The sequence below is a fragment of the Dasypus novemcinctus genome, chromosome 4, assembly GCF_030445035.2.
Source record: "Dasypus novemcinctus isolate mDasNov1 chromosome 4, mDasNov1.1.hap2, whole genome shotgun sequence".
Lineage (NCBI taxonomy): Eukaryota > Metazoa > Chordata > Mammalia > Cingulata > Dasypodidae > Dasypus > Dasypus novemcinctus.
The window spans coordinates 102,147,815-102,170,059 of NC_080676.1; the positions used below are offsets into that span (position 1 = coordinate 102,147,815).

General features: G+C 36.8%; 1 protein-coding gene across 50 annotated transcripts in view; it reads left to right on the top strand.

Moving 5' to 3' along the window:
- Window positions 1–22,245, top strand: part of ABI3BP (ABI family member 3 binding protein) — a 258,238-nt gene that overhangs the window by 214,797 nt on the left and 21,196 nt on the right. For all 50 annotated transcript variants that reach the window (XM_058295957.1, XM_058295933.1, XM_058295935.2 and 47 more), the window contains 6 exons: window positions 5,572–5,664; window positions 7,157–7,261; window positions 11,588–11,716; window positions 12,148–12,216; window positions 15,074–15,283; window positions 19,615–19,723. In XM_058295957.1, the coding sequence (XP_058151940.1) occupies window positions 5,572–5,664; window positions 7,157–7,261; window positions 11,588–11,716; window positions 12,148–12,216; window positions 15,074–15,283; window positions 19,615–19,723 (715 nt within the window). The remainder of the gene's footprint in view (window positions 1–5,571; window positions 5,665–7,156; window positions 7,262–11,587; window positions 11,717–12,147; window positions 12,217–15,073; window positions 15,284–19,614; window positions 19,724–22,245) is intronic.

Sequence of the window (22,245 nt, forward strand, 5' to 3'; positions counted from 1 at the left end):
ACTATAATTTATTACAAAATAAAAATTTCAAATGTTTATTTTTGAAAACATTAGAGAAGAATATTTCAGACTGACATAAATAACTTGGCTCTAAACAGAGCCACCTTCTCTAAGAACTTTTTTGGTGAACGTAGGTAAAAATTGTTTAATATTCAGAGTAATTCCCTGGAGGTTGTATGAGTAAAAATAGAAGAAAGTATTTCTATATCAACAAAGTGAGTGAAAGAACACTATGACCAAACTTGAGAGCCATTAACCTTCAAGATAATCAAGCATTGATTCTCACTAGGAAAATGCTAATCATCTTTCAGAGGGAAGATAAAGCATTATTATAATTTTAGCTTATCAATAATAGAAACTTTTTTTCTAGAGCCATATTATACAGCAAAATGACATATATTATCCTCTTGGGTAAATGAAGTCAACTTTGTAATGAAAACTCCTACAATTTAACTAAGGCAGTATGATATCTTCTACCAGGGCTTCTTGAAATTAGTTAATGGTTTATAACTTGAAATTAGTGAGGCGATAGGCACAGAAGGACTAGACTGAGCTCACTGTTTCCTCTTTTCTTACTCCGCCTCCACCCCCAACCAAAATTTGTTATATCTCTACCCTTTTCTATTTTGTGTCTGCTGGGATGCCCTTTCAGTGAAGGACTAGCTAGTTGCCCAGAACAGGAAATGAGGTCAGCAGACAGCATTCAGCTGTGTACTCCTTCAAGGGTAAGAGTCACTGTGAGAGCCTTGAAGGGAGATCTGGGTGGCACATCTCCATGTCTACCACAATAAAATATCACTTCCAAGTGGAAATTACTCCAGGAATGCAAGGTGGTTTCAACATTGAAACCAACCGGTGTAAGTCACCACATTAATAGATTAAAGGAGAAAATCATCTGATCATCTCAGTAGATGAAAAAAAAATAGACAAAATTCAAAATCCATTCATGATGAGAACTCTTAGCAAACTAGGAATGGAGGTATATTTACTTACCCTGATAAAAGGTATCTGTGAAAAATCTGTAGCTAAGGTCATACTTAATGGTTAAAGACTCAATGTTTTCTGGCTAAGATCAAGAACACAATAAGGAGTCTTATTCTCACCTTATCTTTTGAAGGGGAGGTTTTAGCCAAGTCGTAAGGCAGAAAAAAAGAAGTAAAAATTTTAAAAATTGGAATTACAGTTGACATAGTCCATGTACAATATTATGAGAAGAAAATGTAATAGCTCTCAAACTATTAGCCTAGGAAATTATGTTTTTAAACATTTCAAGAAAAAATTTGTTTTAAATCTTCGCTTTCCAGGTGATAGACTTAAATGAGTACAACTTACTTTGATTCTGCATAGTTTTGATCTGACTTTGTTACATTGTTTACAGCAATGCGGGTATTGCCATAAATTTATTTTCTTGTCTGAACTACTTTTGCTGTCTTACCCATACTCATTTCCAGCCTTTGTTGAGTCACATCCACATTCTATCTTCTCAGCAAATTAGTCTTAAACAGAGACCATGTGTCAACTGAACACGTATCTAACTTTGGCATCTTGCACAAAATATTTATCTTTATTATCTCACCCACTTCCTATAATTTTTCTTAGAGTTTTTCCATCCAGATTTTTTTTTTTAAATCAATTGATAGCAGAGTGGGTGTGGCTCAGTGATTAAGTGCCTGATTCATATGTACAAGGTCCTGGGTTTAATCTCTAGTGCCTCCTTAAAAAAATCACATTAAAAGAAGTGTTTAGGATTTATAGGACAAATTCTTAATGGTCTTAGGTTATCAAAGGTTGTGCTCTTGGAAGACTTAAAAAAATGATTGAGGACCTTGACTATTTGGACTTTTATAAAAAATCTTGCTATGATTTTCAGGAATCATTTTAACTATCTTGAGCCCAGGTTTTAAATTCTTATTTCATGACATCATTACAGATTCTCCCTGCTTTATGTGTATTTGATACATATGTATATAAATATTCCTCCAAATCAAAGTTAGAAAGTAGTCTACAGAAGTTGAGATTTTAGGTGGGTGGTTTCTCCAGCACTCTGTTTTCTCAAGTTTTACAGAGAAGTGCCTCAGCTTATATGACATATTCTACATTTTAGAAACTCTTTGAGCAGAGATCAGAGGCTGGCAAACTATGGGTCCACAGGCCAAAACTGGTTTAGTGCCTGTTTTTGTAAATTAAGTTTTATTGGAACACAGCTTGCTTTCACAGCGTAACGACAGAGTTCAGTAGTTGTTAAAGAAACAGTATGACCCACTAAGCTGAAAGTGTTTACTCTCTGAACCCTTACAGAAAAGTTTGCCAACACTTGTGGTAGAAAGTCTCTCTCATTTTCTCCTCCAAGAAGAAAGCTGCTGAGCTGAGCAGCTGTTCTTTCATTCAATCAACTTTTATTGAAGGCCTATTATGTGCCAAGCAAAGTATAATTTTGAAACCACCTTGGCACATGCAGTCTGTCAGATACAGTAACTACCTGAGTCCCAAGACTCCTTTCTCTAAATCTTAATGAGAAAACCACACTTTACTGCCCCCACACCGAGTGTACTTGACAAGAGAACGCAGACTCCTCCAAGGTAAGGAATGTGTTTTTCCTAGTCTACAGCTAAATCTTCCAGTCTGCTGGCTCACCCACCCTGGCTTTCTAGCCAGGTATTAAGATTTGGGGACAAAGTTGCAGAAACCAATCATGACATAAACACCTCCTCTTTTGGTCATAGGGAATGAAGTCTCTAATACATTTGAAAATTGATCCCCAGTCTTATGTGTTTGCGAAGTTTTTGTTACCATGGTTTAAAAAGTGCAAATGACTATTTTTGTTCCTTTTTTTTTTAATGGTTCATTTTTAACAATAAATCACAGATATTCTTGGAGAATTCTCATATGGTAGTTGGGGGCTCATACAGAGGCTCCAGTTTTGGTTGTTTCCAGAGCCCATTCAGCCCTTTAGAAGGTATGTTGATATTTCTGCCTGAGAGAAAAGGAGTTCAAGTCAAGCCTGGGCCGGATTGGTTGATTGGGTGACAATCCCTGTGGTTTTTTTTCTCTGTAGTATGTCTCTGCTTGGCTTCTTCCTTCCTCTTCCTATTGTCTCTATACTACATTCGACCTTTATTTGATCTCTGATGCAGGACTACACACACTTCATTGGTTTCCCCATCTCTAGATTGACATGTCTAAACCACAGTTAGGTGAAGGCAAAGGCAGAACTAGAGCTCTGTTTCCCTAGTTCACCATTCTATCCACTGAGCCTCACAGCAGCTTTTTGACAGGCCCTTCCCAATGCTTCCATATACTGCCAGTTTTTGTCTATTTCTAAAGACTGGAGAAAGCACAGTTTAGCAACTGATACTCTATTAGTGTATTTATATTAGAGGATCTTAATGATCTTTGCATGTACTGCTGATGGAAATAGCTAGTTTTTGCCGATTTCTTCCTTTATCAGAAAACAGTGCAGGGGAATTTGTATTTTTGGCCTAATTCATAAAGTTAACCCTTCAGAATTTTAGATCATCTCCAGGACTCATCAATCTCCAACTTGCCCCTCTGACCACACACTTCTGTGCTTGGTGGATCTGCATGTGCCAGACTAGGAAAGCTCTCTGCCTTATACCATCGCCTGAGTGTCATAGACCAGAGGCATGGCTGGCCACACATGTTTGCTAACCATGGCCATTTAGCCCTTACACAGTGGTGACACCTCAACCACCCAAGGGACCAAGAGAAAAGAGAAAGAAGAAAACAGCAGAAGGAAGACAGTACTATGTGCTATGTCACTGAGTGCTTAAGAGAGAGGCTTTGGAATGGACATCTGTAAGTCTGAATCTCAATATTTCCTACCTTTGAGACTTTGGGTAGGTTGCTTAATGTCTCCCTGCCTTGGTTTCCTATCCATCAGATGATATCTTCCATATAGAAAGGTTGTAAGGATCAAATGAGATAATGAACATGTAAGGAGCTTGCAATGTGTTCACTCAAAATACTTTGTTTTCTAAGGGCAGGAAGGTATGGAGAAAGGCTATAAAGAAGAATCTATTGAAAACACAGCCTACTAGCCTGAATATATAACAAAATTTTTACCCTTAAAAAAATAGAAGTAAATCAAATCTTGCCAAGCCAGGTTATCCCAATGACACAAATGAAAGTATCTTCCCTTCCTCTGTGGAATTCACAGTCACCACCCTCATGGGCTACTTCTTGGTCCCATAACCACTGGCAGTGAGGCCCAGGAAAAAGACTAATGAGGCATTTGGTTTTATACCATGCCTGTGGGATTTGCAACAAAATAGCCATTTCCCCCAGACACACTTTACTACCACAAATAAATATTATCTAATTATTATTTAAATGAAGATAAAATCCATGGCTCTTTATAACCACTCCCAAGATTTTATATAGTATCTCTTATTCAAAGAGCAAGAAGTTTGGAGTTACAATATTAGGTTCATCCTCAAATTTCATAAATTAATGTGGAAATATCCAATTTTTGACACATAAAGCAGCTGTTGACTATTTAATCACTATCTCTGCCTGCACATTAAATGAGATTGAGTATGTAATGTTCTTCACAGTCCCTAGAACACAATGAGCACTCAAAACACAGTTGTTGCTATTATTGTTTTGGTGGTCATTGTCATAGTAGTTGTTAATGTAAACTAGCATATTAATGAAAGGATCTGTTGTTGTTTTTGATATAAAATATAGTCAGATTCTCAGAGCATGGTCCTTTTTTAGAATTAGCCTTTATATCTAAAGTTATATTTACTTTTTAGAGTCTAAAAATGGCTAGTTACATTCTTTCTTAAAAAAGAATGCCATCCACATTAGAAGATTATTTTATAATATAAAATAATAAAAATAATAATGAAAAGACAAAATGTAAATTGTTTCCCTCTGCCCTAGGTTACCCATGAAAATCCAAGCATGTGTTTTTAGGTTAATGACTGAGTAATAACTGCCAGGCTGTTTTAAGTAACTTAGGAAACAAAATGTCATACAAAGTAATTTTCAGATCGTTTTCTTCCAAACAGTAATTTGGAGTTCTAAGCCTACCCAGGCCTAATTTACAAATCTCAAAGGTAAAATTCAATTTGGGGCCTAGCCATTCTCACAGCCAAGATCTCTCTGGAAATGTTTTTAAAGTCAATTCATTAAGAATGAACCTAAACCCGTCATACTTCTAGGGCTGTCTTATTGGAGTAGGGAAATGTTTTAGGGGAAGTAGGCATTGTTTAAAACTACAATGTATCCAGGAATATTGGGAAAAGGTAAGCTAATCACCATAGATGAAAACCCAACTGATGAGACAATACAATCCTGGAGGGCAGTACAGGATGGTACATCATGGGAAATTAAGATAAGTCCACAACCAAAGGCTAACTCATCAGAGTACTTATCACAACCAATTAATTAATGTAGTGTTTTGAATTTTTTTTGTATATGCAGGCAGTGGAAGCAAATTAAAATGTTTGTGCACAAAAATACCATGTGCCTGCTCTGTAAAGAATCCCATTATCACTGACAATTTTAGCAAGTTTTAATGCCTAACACATTTATTCCATTTCATAGGGATCAAGCCTTTCATCCCTGTAGACATTACCAAGCCATCGGGTACAAGTAGAAATGTGTCAGTGGACTCAACACGCTCCACAAAAAGACCAGGTAAGGAACAAGGTGCTGACTCCCTTCCAGCAGGTCAGCTCTGAACCTTGAGCATTAACTGCAGTATCATTTGTTGCAGCAAAAACAGCCACAGCTACACAGCCCTTAAAGTGCCAGAACCATGCTAACAGTACTTGGATTATTGTTAGAGAAATATTACATAATGTTACCCTTTGGGAGAATGAAAAGTGATCTGTGGACAAATTCAATATTACTAAGAAAGACCCCCTAATTAATATTAATATTAAAATAGAAATTTAATATTAATAATTACTTTCTATAGTGTTTTGAGGGACCGCAATGGACAAATGCTTAAGAGTCATTGTGGATTCTAGTTTACGTCATGTTAAAATTTTGGTCTTGTGCAATTTATTCCAATATCCTTTTGCCTACGATGATTTATGTGCCTAATTTAAGAACGTACTCCATATATGCCAAAATTATGAAGTGACTCAGAATACCTTTGCATTGAATAATGTACTTGGCTTTTTAAAGGATATTGTGGGACCCATCTTGGTTTATTTAAGTCAGGGCTACAGATCAACATTCTATCTCAACACACAACACACACATACACCGCGCCCCCCCACCCCCCCACAGTCATGCAGTAATATCCCAGGAAGTACTTAAAGCCACAAGGGATTTTCTTATATTGTCTATTTTACCTAAAAATTTTATAACCAACATACATTATGGAAAGAAAGAGATGACTTTTTAAGCTATAACACATGACTTCAAAAAATTGGGAATTAGGATGAACTATTCCAGATACCGCTAGCTTCACCTGCCTTTATGTGAAGTATAGAAAGTTGCTTCTGCACTTTAGGTAGACCAGGTAGACAAATGTGCCCTTCCCTTGAGCTGAAATTTTGCACCAGGGCTCATAAAGGGGGAGCAGAGTAAATTCTAAATTTCAACTTCCACTCACACCGCACCGGCCAGGTACCCTTGTGCGGTATGTCATCTCCACAACCATTCATGGTGACCCTGCTCAACAGGGGCATAGGCTTGTCACTTCTGCCATTGGGGCTACTTTGGTGTAATAATTTTAGGCCTGAAGGTGTCTATTTAATTATAATAGAATTGAGGGATAGAGTAGAGCATCCAGAAAAGAAAAAATAATGTGCATAACAAAGTAAAGCTAAAATGATATAAGAAATTGCAGTTCCAAAATCAAAGGCAAAATCAAAGGGGATAATGAAGCTGGGAAATGATACTGTCTACATAGGAAATTAACAAAGCTAATTAGTATACAGCCTATATATTTTTATCTGTAATTTGAGAGTATATTTCCCATATATTAATATGGTTCATTATCCCTGGGTTTATTAATAATATTAATTTAGAGGGCTGTCAAAATGTATTACTCATGCAGTTTTCCTTGGAATCTATTATCTGTTATCTAGCTGCTGCTTACCAAAATTTATCTTTTAAACTGTAATTAAGCATTGTGAATCCTTGTGATAGCTTTATCTGTAATATGATTTCTTAGCCACAATCCCAAGGACCCACCGCCCACTCTGGCCACCTACACCTAAGCCCCCACGAAGAAAACCTTTACCGCCAAACAATGTCACTGGAAAGCCCGGGAGTGCAGGTAAGTCAGTCATATACCATCCTTTTCCCTCCATAATTTTGGTTTTACTAGCTAACCACAAGCCCTTCTTGTATGCTGGTCCAGACAATGTATAAATCAGGGGTGTGTCACAGATGTCCATGTTGCCCCAAGGACCAGACACCATAAATTAGAGTTCTGAGGACTCATATCCTGACTCTTGGTGGGTGGGGTGAAAGAAGCCATCCTTCTGTATCTAAGCCAGATTTCTTCTTAGATGTTCTTGTACTTGGAGCCTAGATAGAAGCTGATGCAGGTTCTTCAAAAACAAGTGGATTATTTTGGATGAGATGCTGAATGTTGTCTACCACCAGGGGGTAATGGAAAATGCCCCGTCATCAGCTTGTCATTCTGTTTCCTGAAATGAAAACCCATACATCTCACTGAAAGCTCCCCTGTCCCCCTGTCTTCATGCTAGCCCCAGAATTTTCGTGCTCAGGGAAAGATTGGGGACTGGAATATTCATGGCAACTGAGCAGGTCTAGTCTGAGCAACAAAGTGGAGATGTGTTTTATTTTATTTTATTTTTATTTTTTTGTCTTTATTTTTTAATGTTACATTAAAAAAATATGAGGTCCCCATATATCCCCCACCCCCCTCACCCCACTCCTCCCCCTCATAACAACAACCTCCTCCATCATCATAAGACATTCATTGCATCTGGTGAATACATCTCTGAGCACTGCTGCACCTCATGGTCAATGGTCCACACCATAGCCCACACTCTCCTACATTCCACCCAGTGGGCCATGGGAGGACATACAATGTCCAGTAACTGTCCCTGCAGCACCACTCAGGACAACTCCAAGTCCCAAAAATGTCCCCCATCACATCTCTTCCTCCCATTCCCTACCCTCAGCAGCCCCATGGCCACTTTATCCATACCAATGCCATATTTTCTTTGATTACTAATCTCAATAGTTCATTAATAGAATGATCAGTAAGTCCACTCTCTTCCTCCATCCTGTGGACCTAGTGTTTTAGATTCAAGCTGCTTTTCGCCTCCACACTTTGGTATGTGTTGTACCCTCTCTATAGAATGACCCTTATCAGTTACCTGGGATGCTCGTACTAAGCCTCCTCTAGATCCCCCAAGTAGTGCTGGTATTTCTTCTCTGTTCTCCTTGTTCCTGATGCATATTATAATACCTCCTGTTTTAGTTTCCTAGGCTGCTTAAGCAGATACCATGAAATATATTGACTTAACTAATGGAATTTCTTAGCTTACACTTTGAGGCCATGAAAATACCCAAATCAAGGCATCAGTAAGATCAGTAAGCTGGGCTTTCTTCCCAAAGACCAGCTACTGTCTTCCCTGGCTTCTCTGCCACATGGCAAGGCTGCTGGTCTCTCCCTTCTCTTTTAGGTTTCATTTCTTTCAGCTCCTTGCTTCCATGTATCTCTCTCTCTCTCTCTCCTCTCTCTCTCTCTCTCTCTCTCTCTCTCTCTCTCTCTCTCTCTCTCTCTCTCTCCTCTCTCCTCTCTCTCTCTCCTCTCATCCTCTCCCTCCCTCCCTCCCTCTTTCCCTCCCTCCCTCTCTCCCTCTCCCTCTCCCTCTCTCTCTCTCTCTCTGTTTCTCTGGTTTAACATGCACAGGAATGGATTAAATTTAAGAACATGTTTTTCCAGGGTACATACAGCTTCAAACTACCACATGTTCATTAAAGCAAATGACAAATTAATTGTTTTATAATGGTTTGTTTAGTTGTCTTCCCCTATAGTCTGTAAGCTCTGTGATGACAGAGTTCTTAGTATATTTTCTCTGAATTCCCAGAACCAAATTCAATGTTTAACATGTAGGGTATATTTGATAAGTAATAGCTGAGTGAATACATGAATGACTTTAAGAATCAGTGAAAATTGACCCAGTTCAGAGCAAAACTTCCTCTCATTTCTTTTAAGGGTTCTTCCTACCAGGAACTAGAAGCAAGTTACATGTTCCACATCTTCCCTCACTCCTTCCCACCTGTATTTCCTAAATATTTTATAGAAGAATTTGAGATGAAAGCAATTTTTAAAAATTGATTTTTTAAAAAGATGGATTAAGTGGGGATTTATATGAAAGGGTATCACTCTTTTCACAGGGTGAAAAGAAGGTGTGGAGATAGACAAGCTTTTAGATGTATCATGTGCATAGTTAACTCTAGATCATTTTTCCTATCAGTTAAATGAGGAATCATTGCCTCATCCATGTTTCTGGTGCCTTCTTGAATCAAGGCCCATTGACACAGCCCTAGTGGGATAATCAGGTTTTCCTTGTTAATTCTAACCTGGGGAAGCTCTGACTTGAGCTGCAACAGCCTTCAGGTCAGACTAGATTAGTTACAGACTGTAAATTATGTCTGGAGTATCCCCCATGGAATGGCCAGTGGGATTTCTACTAAAGTGCTACAATCTGTGTAGATCTTTCTTTTTGGACAATATATATTTAATATACAATTTTCTAACCATTCCTCATATACCTTAACCATCCAGAGATGTAATTTGACATGTTTAAAATTAATACAGATTATAGGTAGAGTTCAAAATTAAATTAAAATGGGATTTATGTCCAGCAAAAGATAAACAAGTCAATTTTTCAATGCATCTTGACTAAGTATAAAATACCATCTGCTTTTGTGACAAGCATTAATCATATGCTTCCAGCTGCAGCAACTCACGTTCAAATTAAAATCATGAAATAGCATTACTGTTTTTTCACCTGCAGCTTGAAGCTCTTGCTTCTTGTCACATAAAACCCTTATTCTTTCCCATCACTAAGCATAGCTTTGATATACAGCCCACCCAGCCTGAAGAACTATAAAATATATTCCAAGTTTTGAGATTAACTCTGGGTCCCCCATATCTGTACTATCCATCTCTAACTCAAAAGAAATAGCTATGTTGAGTTGCCAAACAATGAACAAAGAGCAGTTATACAGATTGTACCTGATGAACACTGCAGAAAACACATCCTGAATGAAGAAATTAAGCAGCTCTCCTGGAAGTCCTCCAAGACTCTCTCATGTGTGCCTGTGAGCACAGTCCTAGTTTCCCATGTGGCATCTGCCATTCTCTGGTGAAGGATCTGCTGAGGCCTGTAAATTTTCACCTTGCCAGGGTGAAAGTGCTATGCCAGCATCTCTTTCTGATGCTGCCAACTCTGAAAAGCTCATGCAGACTGCAGTACCACCTCTCTTGGTTTGTGGCCCTCTCCCAGTAGGACCAGGGGCACATTTGAAAGACTTGTCCATGATTCCATTCTGGGCTACGGTCTTTAGGTCAGCCTCATATGCCTTGACTCTCTATTACCTTAGAATGATTCCTTTTCCCAAAGGAATATAAAATCTAATCTATCTTCTGCTCTACTCTACCCAGACCTGCCAAGATCTTGGGATGGATCTGGTTTTGGAGACCTATACATGTTTCGCAAGAAAGGAGGAGTCACTGTTGAATATAACTCAAAGTAGCACCTGGCCACTAGGCCAGAATCATGGGATTTACCTTAAGATTTTTTTTCCCTCCTTCTTCAACCATCTCCCATGCCTGCCAGTTAATCTCCAGGTCAAGTCATTCCATCTCCTTGATATCTCTCCTGTCTAACCCCTGCCATCCAGTCCTTTTGCTTCTGATAGAGCTCAGTCTCCTTTTCCCTCCACGACTGCCTTAGTCACCTGACTTTTGTCTCTGCCACCAACTTTGCACCTTTAACAAAGCATCCTCTTCTCATCTGATCATGTTACTTCCCTATTTAAAATCTTTCAATGGGTCCTTTTATTGCCTAAAAATAATGTCCAAATCCATAGCATGGTATGCAAGGCCCCACATGATCTGCCCTTCCCTGCCCCTTTCCTCTCAGGTCTCACTGCGCTCCCTGAGCTCTCTTTGCCCCAACCTTTCAAGGTATTTTTGGGTCTCCTAAACATACCTCATGCTTGGTTTTTGCTGAACCTTCTGACAGAATACAGCTCTCATCCCTACCTATTGATAACCTCTTCTCTTTATGGACACATCCTTTGTGAAGACATTCCTTTAACCACCCCACACACGTGCACACACACATACATCCTCCACCTTTCCCCATAGGCATCACCACTCCCTCCCTTTCCCTTCTCTGTGGCTTTATTCAGTTCTTACAATGTCTATCATGCTTCAATGTACTTGGCTCATACAACTGTCTCCATCAAGGACCAAGTCTTATTTTTTCTCCAAGCATGGCATATAGTGCTAAGTCACATAGTAAGGGCTTAATAAATATTTAATGATTAAATAAATGAGAAACTTAACAGTGCTCCTAAAAAGTCTAGCTCTTTTGGCTTTAAATTACAGGAGTTGTTTCATCAGCTCGAGGAACTTCCCCACCAGTAAGGGCAACACTCAGACCTACTGGAACCTCCTCAGAGAGAACAGAGACAGATAAAAAGCAACCAACAGCTCCTGCCTCCGGGGAAGAACTTGGTTAGTATGTCAGTCAGTTCCCATTGGTTGGTTAGCTATGAGGAACTAAAAGATTTCAAATTAGGGAGGAAAAAGTCTCAGTTCTAGATATACTATTTTATTCAAGTTTTTGGTTATTATTATCTAGATTACTCCATACTTACTAAATTATATGCCATTACCAATTATACATATCTTAATTTATTAATGAATATTACTTGGTGGTAATCTTTAATTTATTATTTCTTACATTCCAGAATACCTGCAATAGGACAATAGTAAAGGCCTTTTATTGTGGACATATACATATAGTAATATAGGAAACCAAAACTTGCAACATTTGACTAGGAGGCTGATTAAATACAGAAAATCTTTACTACTTTTTAATTGTATTGTGAAGCTCTTTTTGCCAAAATTATTTGCCAAAAATATTTACTATCTTCTATTCTCAGGTACTATAACTGACTTTAGCTCAAGCCCAACAAGAGAAACTGATCCTCTTGGGAAGCCCAGGTTTAAAGGTATGGGTGACTGACTCCAATTCTTGGTTTTGGAATGGCTTTCTTTGGTGGATAGATCAGCCAGCTATTTCTATGTAACAATATAACACACAAAAATCTTAATATACTACAGTGAAGAGTTGTTGTTTCTGATAGGCCAGTTGAGCTAAGATGTACTTGACTGGGTGGTTCTCCTTTAAGCAATAGGTACAGCTGGCCCTCTTGCAGATTGGGCTCAGATCTGCTTCACAACGTATTCCTTCTGGGGCCCAGGACAAATGACCAGCAATGACCAAGGAGAAGCTTTTCTCAAGGCAGTAAAAGGCAAAAGAGGGGACTTCCAATACGTAACCACATTTCAAGCTCCTTGAGTTATACCTGCCAATATTCATTGCCAAAGAAGGTCACATAGCCAATTCCAAAATCAAGGATTGGTGTAGTATACTCCTGTCATGAATGTAGAAAATATTTTTAGCAATAACTTAATTTACCATTGAAGGTGAGTTTATAATATGACATAGAGCTGAGTATTCCCCTTTGTAATATTTTCTTCTAAAGTGTACAAATTGATAAATTTTAAAATATGTATACACTCATGAACACTTCCATCACCTCCAAATGTTTCATCATATACTTTGTAATCACTCCCTTTCCCCCATTCCTGCTGTAATCTCAGTCCCTAGACAATCTCAGATCTGCCATACCATAGATCAGTCTCCATGTTGAGGAATAATATATAAATGGAAACACACAGTATGAACACTTTTTTGGTCTAGCTTCTTTTACTCAATGTCCATGAGATGGAGATTATTTGGAGTTGCATCTATGTTGTTGAATGTATCAATAAGTCATTCCTTTTTATTGCTGACTAGTACTACATGGTATGGACATATAATTTGTTTATTCACCTACCTGGTATTGACATGTGGGTTGTTTATAGGTTTTTACTAAAAATATGAACACTAATTTACAAATAGACATATGTTCTCATTCCTTTTGGGTAAATACATAGGAGGGGAATGACTAGGTCATAAATAGCTGTATATTTAACATTTTAAGAAACTGCCAAACTGTTTTACTTTCCCATTGGCATTGTATGAGAGTTCTAGTTCTTCCTTGTCCTTGCCAACATTTAATAAAGTCTTTTTTATTTTAACCACTTAATAGGTGTGTTGTGATATCATACGTGGCTTTAACTTGCATGTCCTAATGACTAAAGATGTTGCGTGGCTTTGTATATGCTTATTTATTATCCATATATCTTTTTTTGGTGAAGTTTCTAACAATTTTTTGCCCATCTTTATATTCGATTTTTTTGTTTTCTTATTATTGAATTTTGAGAATCCTTTACTTTCTGGATACAGGTCCTTTCTCATATATATGCTTTGTAAATATTTTCAAAGTTTATCAATTTGTCTTTTTATAGATTATATTTTTTATGTCATATCTAAAAAGTCCGTGACTGACCTGAGGTCAGTAAGATTTTCTCCTGTGTTTTCTTCTAGAAGTTTTATAGTTTTACATTTAGGTATATGATCTATATTAAGTATGAATTCCAAGTTTATTTTCTTGCATATGGATATATTCAGGTTTTCTAGCACCATTTGACAAAAAGGCTATGCTTTCTCCACCGAATTACACTTAGAACTTTGTCAAAAATCAATTGTCCACATGTACCTGAGTCTACTTTTGGGCTCTCTATCTGATCCATTGGCCTATTTATTCTTCTTTGTGGCAAAATAACATTCAGGATTACTGTGGTTTTATAATAAGTTTTGCAATCAGGTTGTTATTCTGCCAATATTTTTCTTCTTTTCCAAAGGTGTTTTTTTTTCTTGTGGTATATGAATGCTTAGATTTTGCGTGGAACTGCACTGAATCTGTAGACCAATTGGAGGGAATTTGCATCTAAACAATATTGAATCTTTCCACCTAACACATGGCATATGGCATATCTCACCATTTATTTAAGTCTACTTTAATTTCCCTTACTAGTATTCTCTCACTGATGGTTTGTAGCTTTCATTGTTCAAAAATACATAAAAAATATTTTTATTTGAATTGCCAATTGTTCATTGTTAATATCGAGAAAAACAATTGATATTTTTATAGTGATTTGTATCCTGCAACCTTGCAAAATTCACTTGTTAGTAGCTTTTTGGTAGATTCCTTTGGATTTTCTACACAGATGATCCTGTCATATGTGAATAAAGAAAGTTTTACTTCTTTTCCAGTGTGGATACCTTATTTTTTCTTGCCTTGTTGCACTAGTGAGTGCCTCCAGAAAAATATTGATTAAAAATAGTGAGAGATAATATTCTTGCCATGTACCTGATCTTTGCAGGAAAAGCATTCAGTCCTTCATCAATAAGTATTGTTAGCTACAGGTTTTTCATAGCTATCTTTTAACAGGTTGAGGAGATTCCCTTTTATTCCTAGCTTGCTGAAAATTTTCATCAAGAATGACTGCTAGATTATGTCTAATAATTTTTCTGCCTTTCTTGAGGTGATTATATGGTTTTTCTTTTTTAGTTTGTTAATATGATGATGTACTCTGATCTTTGAATTTTAAAACAACCTTACATTCTTAGGACAAACCCCATTTGGTCATGATGTATTATCATTTTAATATATTGTGTTGTATATAATTTGTTTAGAATTTTTGTATCTGTATTCATGAAAGATATTTTCTTATAATATCTAGGTCAAGTTTTGACATCAGAGTAATGCTAAACTCTCCTCTTCAATTTTGTGGGAAAGTTTGTTTAGAATTGGTACTTCTTTCTTAAATGTTTAGTAGTGTTCACCAGTGAAGCCATCTGAGCCTGGAGTTCCCTTTGTGAAAGGTTTTTACATATTAATTCACTCTCTCTCATAGGCCCTCATGTGCGATACATCCAAAAACCTGACAACAAACCTTGTTCTATTACTGATTCCATCAAACGGTTCCCCAAAGAGGAGACCACAGAGGGGAATGCTACCAGCCCACCACAGAACCCACCCACCAATCTCACTGTGGTCACCGTGGAAGGGTGTCCCTCTTTTGTCATCTTGGACTGGGAGAAGCCTCTAAATGACACTGTCACTGGTAAGATCATGGTACAAGGACTGTTACTTTGGTTGGAAGCTTTGATAACACAATGTGTTGAGTGTGATATCTTGGGTCATACCATGACCTGTGAAGCATATCTGAGGAGGAGCATATCCTAGCGAAGGTCTGCCGTCCTTATGGCACATTATTATCAAAAGTGTTATATGATGGGAAAAGATCATCTTTTTCCTTGTTAGGGCTCCCTGATAATTTAGCATGTCTTTTGAAGCTGCATTTCTGTCATCTCCTCTCAGAAGTCTTAAACAAAGTGAAAATATATCTAGTTTTTTCATTACTGAGTGAATTACAGAAAAAATATATTGTATGTTTTGCCACTACTAATAATACTTAAACGAAATTAATGATTGTCTGTAATACCGATAGTAGGAATTGTGACGTAGTATCACCATGATTATTTTAGTGTTCTGTTGAAGACTGTGGTTTTTCCAATTTTATAATAAATAAAATTTTCTGTTAAGTGAATTATCTTACAGTACATCAACAAAACCCTCTGGGAAAAAAATTACCAAATATTCAGAGCTAGGTCTTTCTGATTTCTCAAATCTTTACTGATAATGATATTTTAAAATAAGAAATATGGACACATACTTAAGAGGCTGTCTTTACTTTATGAAATATATTCAAAATGTATCTAAAAATATTCATTCCAAACATTAATATTCAATTTTATCATATTCATATATTTATGAAAATACTATTATCATTTTAAGACATTAAAGTGGAAAGACATTCATAAAATACAAGAAGAATAGATATTAAAAGCTAGAATTCTTGAAGAGAAGTTCTAACTGAATTCTTAATTATGAAAGTAGTTTATAGATCCACTTTGAAAACTCATCTTTCAAGACAAAGATATTATTAGATCAACTTTTAAAACTTGAGTCAAATGAAAATTAGAGAAGAGGTGCAATCAAAGTTTCAAGTACTAAAATCCTGGTATATTTACTAAGGAGAATATCACACAGCTGAGGAATGTCCCAAGTCAAAGATTGTTTCTGAAGGTAGTTTCTCTGCTATGTAACCAACTAGGATGTCATATAAATTGTTCTTTTGATGACTGTGCAGCAGTCAATCTTTATGATGTTTTAAAGCACTCACTTTTACACAATAAAACTTTAATAACAGTCTTTGATCCTATTTTCCCCCTTTAGTATTCATAAAACTGGTCAGTTTACAAAAAATAGATTTATGTAAATATATATTCAATGAAACTATTAACTCAAGCACTGTATCATAGAAGCTTATGGTAGTTGCCTCATCCAGCCCTAGAGATGGGGGACAAAAATGGATAGAGCAAGGACGGACAAGCAATGAATGCCAGAATAAGATATTGTTCTGTAATTTAAAATTTTATTTATATATATTTACCTATTTGCTTTGAATTAGAAAGGATATAAACAACTTTCATAAATTCACAAGAGTTAAAATATAATATAGAGGAAAATAGGATAAAGGAAAGATTAAAATGAAAAGAATAAAATGAAACCAGGAGTGAAGTTATTAATAGCATCAAGAACACAGACCATGTTATCCTGTATATTTTGTACCAGACAGTCTCAACTTTGCACCTGTTCTTTCTAGCTTCTAGAAAAGTGGTAGGCAGGAAGGGGAGAGATTATCAGTCATGTGATTCAATGTTTAGAAGATAAAAACAAACCCATTTCTCTGTAAAAATAAAATAATAATTAACTTTCTAATCCTTATAATGAAAGATCCTTACAATCAATATAGCCACTTTTTAGGACCGGTTTAATAACATCTTTGAGTATAAAACATTGCATGATTCCAAAGAGTCTTCATTAAAATAATAGTGCCAAGGCTTATAGCTTTCTGACCATCTGAATTGGCCCTAGAAGGGATTTCAGAGCATCTCAAGTTGTGTTCTCCAATACAGCCAACCATTAGCCACATGTGACCATATGACCTAAAGTTACTTGCAATCAAATAAAATAAGCATTTACGTCCTCATTCTCCTGAGCCACGTTTCTAGGGCTCACTAATTTCATGTGGCTAGTGGCTACCGTATTAGAAAGTGTGCGTCTAGAAGAATGATGCACTGCTTAGTCTGTGAATAATCTTCTGTATTGATTCTCTCAGACAAAATGTTGATTCAGATTAAGGGATTGTCCAGATATGGTCCTGATACATTGCCATGGCAGACATTCTATATATAGAACCATGGTGAGCCCTCACAGGCAGCTGGGCCACAGGAGGATTGTCATCTCACTTTGAATGCTGAGGGGCCGAACAAGGCCTAATACCTAAGTAGAAAAACCCCTCATTCTTTAATCTAGAAGAACTAAAGAAAAAAAACCAGGAACATGTCCATAAAATATAACTTTATGGTCTCCCTTCTAGATCAGCCAGCAGCAGACTAAGTTAATTTGTTCTCCTGGATCATAGAATATAATTTAATTAAATGTTATCAAAAATAATTTATCAAAAATAATTATTCCAGTTCTAGAAGAGTTAGTTTCTGACCTCTTTAATCAATGTACAATGTAAGAAAATTTTGTGACCTTATTTTCAAAACACAGCCCAGGGATAATAAAAACACTACATGTTGAGCAAAATACATGCACAATAATAATAAGCACTTTCCATATGGTCCTCATTTAATCTTCACAACAACTTGAATGACGCAGACATTGACATTTTATAGATAGGGAAACTGAGGCTGAGTTCAGGGCAAGTTGCTTGATTTGGCTCTTTCCATTAAGCCATGCAGTTTCCATTTTTAACATATCAGTTTCACTTGCATACCTTTCAGTTACTTTCATCTTATTCTAGCAAATATCCCTTCACAGTTGAGGAAAAGAAATAAAATGGAGAGATTTGAATTTGAGATTCTGTCCTTCCTCTCTTTCTACCTCCTATTAAAAAAAAGCCTTCTGAATTATATTTTATTATTTTAAAAAAGAAGCTGAACTACAAGTAGAGCCTGAGTGGTTGATACTAAACACTAGTCATTAGTCCTTTAATAGCTGTACTTCTGATGGTATCCAGATACAGTGGCCACTGAATTCCAATCTAACTTTGATTTTTTTAGGAGGATTTTCCTGCAACATTGTTCAGAAAGTCATCCTCCCTTTTGGATTTTTAAAATATGCTCTAAGAATCCCCCCAAAATTAAAATTGGTAATTTTAGATCTACCTGAGTTATTTAAAATTTTGGTTTTATATCCAATACCCATCTCTCTTCTTTGAGAGGGCAAAAGTCATTATCAACAACAGAAGAATGAAATTGGGTCATCCTTTCTGTCTATAGAGAAGATCTAGTTTGCATTCCATTCTTTTGCTTTCTATGCACATAGTGTGATACCTCTGGGGTCATGTTTTGGTACTCAGCAATTATGCAAGTTACTGGATGGGATAGAAGGGCTGACAGCAAGGTCTCAGCATTAATATCAAGAATCCCCAAGAACTTGCAAACACCTCTGTAGCCTTCCAACCTTAACCTGATGCCCAATACTTGTGTATGTCTTCATATTGATAGAAATGATTTCAAGTATGTTTTCCTTATCATCTATATGATCTTGTCATATGCATTAAATTAAATCCCAACTCAGTGCAGGGGAAAAACAGCCAACCCATTTGTAAATTGTTTTCTTTTATTCTAAATGTCTTCCTCTTTTGATTAGCTCTGCAAGTTCATAGAAAGGTGGCTTCCATGAACTCTTTTAAATACAAAAAAAAATTATTGAGGGAGCATGACTTATGTAAACAACAGGTACAAAAATCCCATAATTCTATAGTACAAAATAATGAACTATAGGAAAATATAGTTCATTATTTGGTTAACTGTTACTTGCTACTCTGATTTTAAACTGAAAGAAGCTTTTAGTAGGAGTACCATGTATTCAGTGTTCTTGGCCTTTCTCTTGCTTCTCTAAATCCCTGTAGATGCAGAAAATGTGGCTTCTACTAGCACACCACTCTCCATACATGCTTTTCTCATCCTGGACTTTCCAATAACTATCTGACCTTCCTAGTGAGATAATAGGTTACCAGCATGCAAATCAACCACAGGAACAGCATCCATGTTCACTGGTTACTAGGCCTTCATTTGCTCCAGTAAAAAGAAAACAGAAATGCTCAGTGAGAAACTCCTAAAAGGCTTTTGGGACTTTCCTCATCTGTTGACTATCCCCATTTGGAAATTTCCATGTATAAGATCAATACATCTCTAGAACTGCAATCTAAATTGCTCACTTTCATGAGAGTCATTTTATATGCTATTAGACTCAAGAACAATTAAATCTAGTGGGACATAAAGACAAGTATCTGTTGGCTTTTTCACTTTTCAGAATATGAAGTTATATCCAGAGAAAATGGGTCATTCAGTGGGAAGAACAAGTCCATTCAACTTACAAATCAAACCTTCTCCACAGTAGAAAATCTAAAACCAGACACAAGGTAAGCCACCAGTGGTATTTCAGGTGAATACTGAGAGGGAAAAAGTCATGTCAACAACAAAAGAATGAAATTGGATCATCCTCTCTGTCTTTAGAGAGGATCTAGTTTGCATTCCACTTTTTTTTTTTTTTTTTTTGCTTTCTGTATACAGCACTAGATACTTCTGGAGTCATTTTTGGTACTCAGTAAATATGCACGCTCTTGCACGGGATAGAAGTGCTGACAACAAGGTCTCATGTGTTAGCCATATAGCTGGAAACATAAAAACAAATAGAAGACTTTGAACTAAGCGTTGCTATTAAATAACAACATTTTGAGATGGGAAAGTCTATGGACCAGAGTATTAGTCAGCCAAAGGGGTGCATATGCAAAATATCAGAAATTTGTTGGCTTTTATAAAGGGTATTTATTTGGGGTAGAAACTTACAATCACAAGGCCATAAAGCAAAAGTTACTTCCCTCACCAAAGTCTGTTGCCACATATTGTAGTAAGATGGCTGACAACATCTGCAAGGGTGCTGCCTTCTTCCTCCGAAGGCTCCATGGTCCCAGCTCCTTCCATTCTCAGCTCTAGGTTAGTATAAGGCTGGGCTCTGTCCCCTGAGCTCCAGCATCCAAAACTCAAACTTTCTGCTCTGCAGTGTCATTTTCTCTGTGAGTCCCAGCCCACCAAAGGGAGGAGATTCAACATTCTACTGACGGGGCTGAATCAAAGCCTTAATCATAATTCAGTCAAGTAAAAGGGAAACCTCTGAATTTAATACAATCTAATATGCCCAGAGGAACAGACCAGTTTACAAACACAATTGCAATATCTATTTTTGGACTTCATAAACTATATCAAACTACTACAGCCAGAGACAACTGGGGTTGGTATGATTAAAAACTAGACTTGAAGCACAAGCACAAGCATGCTGGAAAGGAGAGGGCAAGGAAAAGAAAAGCCACGTGACACATGTAGGTAAAAGTTTTTAATAGTTTAAAATAACTACAGAATATTCCCAGAATCAATAGCCTTTGCTTCAGGGACCTTTTATCATAGGATGAGGATAGAGTTATGACAATAGAGTTAAATATTTTTAGCATTGTTTTTGTAACAAACACATTTCTCGGCATAACTTATTACACATTTTTTTTAAAGATTTATTTTATTTATTTTTCTCCCCTCCCCCCCATTGTCTGCTCTTTGTATCAATTCACTGTGTGTTCTTCTGTGTCAGCATTGTCAGGTGGCACAGGGAAACTGCATCTCTTTTTCGTTGCATCATCTTGCTGCGTCCCCTCTCTGTGTTTGTGGCACCACTCCTGGATGGACTGCACTTTTTTTTTTCCATGCAGGATGGCTCTCCTTGCGGGGCACACTCCTTGCGCATGGGTCTCCCCTGCATGGGGGCACCTCTGCGTGGCACGGCACTCCTTGCATGCGGCAGCACTGCACGTGGGCCAGCTTACCACACAGGTCAGGAGACTCTGGGTATCGAACCCTGGACCCTCCATATGATAGGCAGACACTCTTTCAGTTGAGCCATGTCTGCTTTCCACTTATTACACATTAATACAAAATTTCTTCATATTGCTGTACAGTTTTGTGATTCCTTTTAAAGTATAAAATACCCAATATTTTATCAATTCAATTTATTATACTGAAAGGAAAGAGAAGTGCCTTAGATGTTTCTAGAAATACAATAGAGAAGATCTAGGGAGGGGATTAATTTTTGTGTGTACAGATTTCACTTTTTATATCTTTCCTCATCAGTATAGATTGAATTGAATCAAATATGGATTGTGACACTGAAAATAGCCTATTTCGTCTCTGGCAACAGAGACAATCTTTCAGGGGAAAAATAAACATCTAGTTTACTGTAGATGGCTTGCTGTGCATAAACCTTAGTCCCATACTGCAGAAATAACATCTTTCCACAAGCTCTTTTTCTTTAAAAGTCTCTATTTTGAGTTACAACATGAAAATTTGCAAGTACTAATTTTCCTAAAAGATATAGGTTAACCAAAATAAGCATATTTGTCAGTAAAAGCCTATTTCATGATCTTGGTTCTGCTTCCTTAGCAACATTGATAAGGAGAAATCCCATTTTATCATAATATATTTTTAGAAAAGAGTAAAAGTGAAAGGTTATATAATTTGGATTTTTTATATGTGGATTTGGACATTACAGAACTTGCATGGTTTTTCCCCTTCAGATTCCTGCTTTTTATTGCACTTAAAATTGGGCTGTGTAGTACAATATATTCATTGAAAGGCATCTAATTTGTAAATATTCATTGTGTTCCTTTTCTGAATCAGGCTGTCCTCAGAACTTTTACTAGTGTACCTATTTGCTCATGACCAAATTCAGAACAGGTATTCCATTGAAGTTTTCAAACTGATTTCTTTGTAAACATTTTACATTTCCATTCAGTTAACATTTATTAAGTGCCAACTATGTGCCCAGTGGTGTGCTTGGTGTTGTGACTACAAACAGGAATAAATATGGTGACTACCCTTGAGGAGCTCAAGTCTGGAG